This window comes from Rattus norvegicus, chromosome 2 (assembly GCF_036323735.1).
Source record: "Rattus norvegicus strain BN/NHsdMcwi chromosome 2, GRCr8, whole genome shotgun sequence".
NCBI classification, from domain to species: Eukaryota; Metazoa; Chordata; class Mammalia; order Rodentia; family Muridae; genus Rattus; species Rattus norvegicus.
In genome coordinates this window covers 184,182,236-184,186,270 of record NC_086020.1, presented here as the reverse complement: position 1 = coordinate 184,186,270, position 4,035 = coordinate 184,182,236, and the positions used below count along the sequence as shown (strand labels likewise).

At 39.6% G+C, this 4,035-nt stretch overlaps 1 protein-coding gene across 1 annotated transcript; it reads left to right on the top strand.

The window, feature by feature from the left end:
- Positions 1-718: 718 nt before the first annotated feature.
- On the top strand, positions 719-2,116 carry LOC120100601 (TD and POZ domain-containing protein 1-like). Its single transcript, XM_039103342.2, has one exon. It carries the CDS (start codon positions 719-721, stop codon positions 1,796-1,798), a length of 1,080 nt encoding a protein of 359 aa, XP_038959270.1. The 3' UTR covers positions 1,799-2,116.
- Positions 2,117-4,035: the final 1,919 nt, after the last annotated feature.

The window sequence follows — 4,035 nt, the reverse complement described above, 5'->3', positions numbered from 1 at the left end:
CTGTTGCAGCCTATGTAAGTTACAGGAAGGAAGCTTTGAGTTGTTTCCTGCTCACTCTCATCTTACTAGCAAGCTCATTTCTTCACTGGCATCTGAACCTACTTCTTCAGGATTCGGGTTGATACTGAAGAAGACCTGAGACTTCAAACCTTGTGGAATAAGTAGGTATTGGTTTTATCCAACTTTATATTACCTTGACCTTTGCCTACAGATTTCTCTCATACCTCCACTTTCTATTTATATAGAGAAATTCATTCTTTATGTTCACTAAAGAACCATGATTAATAAAACACAATCGAAATGAGTGTGTATATACATTTCCCAACTCTTCCACAGTTGAATAGAATAGCCAAAATTAGTTACCATTGACCTAAGATTCAATAAATACACACACAGAGATGTACACACATATGGCGGGGTATGTGAGGATGGTGGAGACTGAGAGAGACACAAACACAGAGAGACAGACAGAGACAAACACACACACACACACACATGTTTAACAGTCACTGTGGGTCTGTATTATGTTCAGTAGAACAAATATGGAAACCTAGAGAAACCTATAGAAATACAAGTTTCCAAGAATATAAAAGGGACAATTTACCAGACAGTGAAAATAAAAGCTAAAGGATATCTACAACTGTATCCTAGAGAATGAAGAATAATTTCTATTACTTCTTTCAGATCAACTTTAACCTCCAAACTACCTCCAGAAGACATGTCAAGGGACCTGAAATTCAAGAGCTGTGGCTACACACATAGCAGTGTTCAGAAGTTCTGCTACGAGTGGACCATTAGCAACTTTTCATTTTGCATGGATGGAATTTTGGAAAATATTACAAGCCCAGTGTTCTCATTAGAGGCCAATGAAGAAGAAATGCAATGGTGTTTGAGGATACATCCAAATGGTATTGATGAAGAAAGCAAGGATTACCTGTCAGTTTACCTGTGGTTGCTCAGTTGTCCAGAGAGTCCAGTTTGGGCAACGTTCCAGTTCTGGATTATAAATGCCCAAGGAGAGAAATATCAAATTATAAAGGTCCCAAATGTTTTAAAGTTTCTACCAAACCAAAAATGGGGGCACAAAAAGTTCATCCTTCGAGATTTCCTCCTCTTTTATAGGCACTGGCTTCTCCCTGAAGACCAGCTCACCCTGTGCTGCAAGGTGTGCATAGTAGGACCCGTCTTTAGCAGGCCTGGACAGAACATGACACCTGCAATCAGGGATCCAAGACAGATGTTGGCAGATGACCTAGGGGAGCTGTGGGAGAATCCCCTCTTTACAGACTGCACCCTGGTGGTTGCTGGCCAGGAATTCAGAGATCACAAGGCCATCCTAGCAGCTCACTCTCCAGGTTTTAGAGCAATGTTTGAACATGAAATGCTGGAGAGCCTAACAAATCGCATTGAGATCCATGACATTCACCTGCAAGTCTTTAAGGAAATGATGGCCTTCATTTACACAGGGAAGGCACCACACCTCCACATCCATTCAATGGCCACTGGTTTGTTGGCAGTTGCTGACATGTATGACCTGCAGGACTTGAAGGTCATGTGTGAGGATGCCCTGTGCAGGAACCTCTCTGTGAAAAATGCTGTACCCACTCTCATCCTGGCTGACCTCCACAACGCAGACCACCTGAAGACTAAGGCCATGGATTTCATTATACTTCATGCTTCTGAATTCTCTGAGACCCTGGGGTGGAAGTCAATGGTGGAGTCATATCCCCACTTGGTGGAGGAAGCATTTCACTCCCTGTCTTCCATACAGTGTCCTTTTTTTGTAGCCCTCACTTAAACACCGTAAGATATTTTAGGTGCTTGATTGCTATGACCTACATCTGTCTTCCAAAAGTAGCAATCAGTGTTTTTTGCAAATGACTTCTGTTTAGACTACTCTATTGCTGGAACATTTACAGTGAATCTGGGGAAAGGCAGCCTGGTGGCCCAAGATTTAAAACAGCTGTAATGTAATGTCAAAATGGTGTGTGGGGAAAGAGCAGCTCTAGGGTCTTGGACACTCTACCTGGCAACTCCCCTGTTGATGGTGTTTGATTCTTGTCTGATGTCTTGTAAACTGGGATTCAACTGTCCTGACCACCCAACATACTTTCTTTGGAGAAACCTGTCTGCATTGGACTGAGCAGAATAGATGACCTAACTTATGTGTACTAAGTGACATGTAAAGTTTTTCACCTAATTCTAGTGTATTTCCTAAATGCAAATAAAAATGCTTTCAACTTTACTGTATTTATCCTGTTAATTGCCAGTTGCCTTATTGTTCCGATTAAGACTTCAACTGCTGTATTGATAAATTTAAGAGAATGAGAAACCACTACTTGCTTTTGCTTTTGTACAGTGGCTTTGAGTTTCTCCCAATTTAAGTTGATGTTGACATGGGCTTCTTCTATATTACCATTATTATATTTAGGCATACCATCTGTGTGCCTATCTCTGGAGAACTTTTATCATTAAGGGGTTGCTTCTTAATGGCCTTGCCTGGTCCCAGTTTAACAATCCTGTTTTTTGCCTTTTGTTTGTTTGCTTTTGTTTTGCATTGTTTTCTTTCCATTGGTTTATGTGGTCAATTAATTTTATTGATTTTTTTATATTGAAGCGCCCCTACTTACCTTGAGAGAAAGCCTACTTATCTTTTGTAAATGATATTTTTAATGTGTTCTTGGAATATATTTGCAATTATTTAATGATTAAGTTTGCATCAGTGTCCATAAGGGAAATTTGTATGTGTTTTGGATATCAGTGTGACTGTAGTCTTTCATATAATAGATTGGGCAATAATCTTTCTGTTTTTATTTTGTGAAATAATTTGAGGAGTATAAGCAATAACTACACTTAAAATGGCTGGGAGAATTTTTTGTGAAAATTATCTGGTTCTGGGCATTTTTTGATGGGGAAAATTTTAATGCATGCTGCTATACTTAGATGCCTTTGAATTTCTGCACACGTGGTAAGAATTGAAATTGCAGCTTGTGCCTCTTTCCTTTTTGAGTATTTAGTGCCCTTACACAATGTGAGTTCAACTGACATCAGGCTTTACTGCCCAGAGGGATTAACTCTACTATAACCTTACTCCTCTAGTCTTCTAAACACCCAGATGTACAGGGGAGACAGTTATGCCCTATGTATCATTGGAAAGTAATGACATTTATAATTGGAAGTTGTAGACCCCCTTCATCCATTTTCAAAAAGACCCATAAACACATCTATGATGACTGTCAACAACTGCTTCAGGTACCTTTCACAACTGAAGAAAGTAAGAGAATTGTGGGAGAAACTTAGAAATTATTTCTAGGGGTAACTGACTGCTCACACAGGTAAAGCCTTTAATTTGACCATACCAAACTGGTATTTTAAGGCTGTTGAAGTTAGGGAGAGGATATATGTCTACCAGCAGATTCTGTTGGGTGAGCCTCAGAGAAGCTTCTATCAAATTTGTCTATAAATTTATCTAAGGTAATCAGGTGAAATAATGAGAATCCTAGAATATATCTAAAAAGGATTCTTTGAAGCCTGTAAGACATACATCCTCTTGGACCCAGAAATGAGAAAATTGTCAGTGGGAAGCATGGCTTTTTTAAACAAACTGCCTCTGATAACTGTCAGGAACTTCAGTGCATGGATGGTATTGCTGGTACACAACTTCCTATAATTTTATATAGGGAGAACTGTACGCCTGAAAGCCTTGGGACTCAGCCCAATTTTATTAGACAAAAAGGGTGAAATGTAGGATGATGTCACTCTATAGGTGAAGGCAGGTACAAGATAGAATGAGGCCTGTCATTGTTCAAGAAAGAAGGATGGGCATGAGACAAGTTTTAGAGAGGAAGAGGAGACTGGAACCAGGGGAGAAGCAGCCAAGAGATCATGGAGGTGAATGTTAAGTTCCTCTCTGTACATTTACAAGTTGTTATGAATGTTTTTAAGGGATGGATATGTACGGGGGTTTGTATGTGTAGGTGGGGGGCAATTATATATTTTCAATTGGATCAGAAGTTGTTGTGTTGTATGTTCTTT

Bases quoted from the DNA above. Each gene is read 5' to 3' on its own strand.
- LOC120100601 (XM_039103342.2), top strand. From the start codon at position 719: ATGTCAAGGGACCTGAAATTCAAGAGCTGTGGCTACACACATAGCAGT.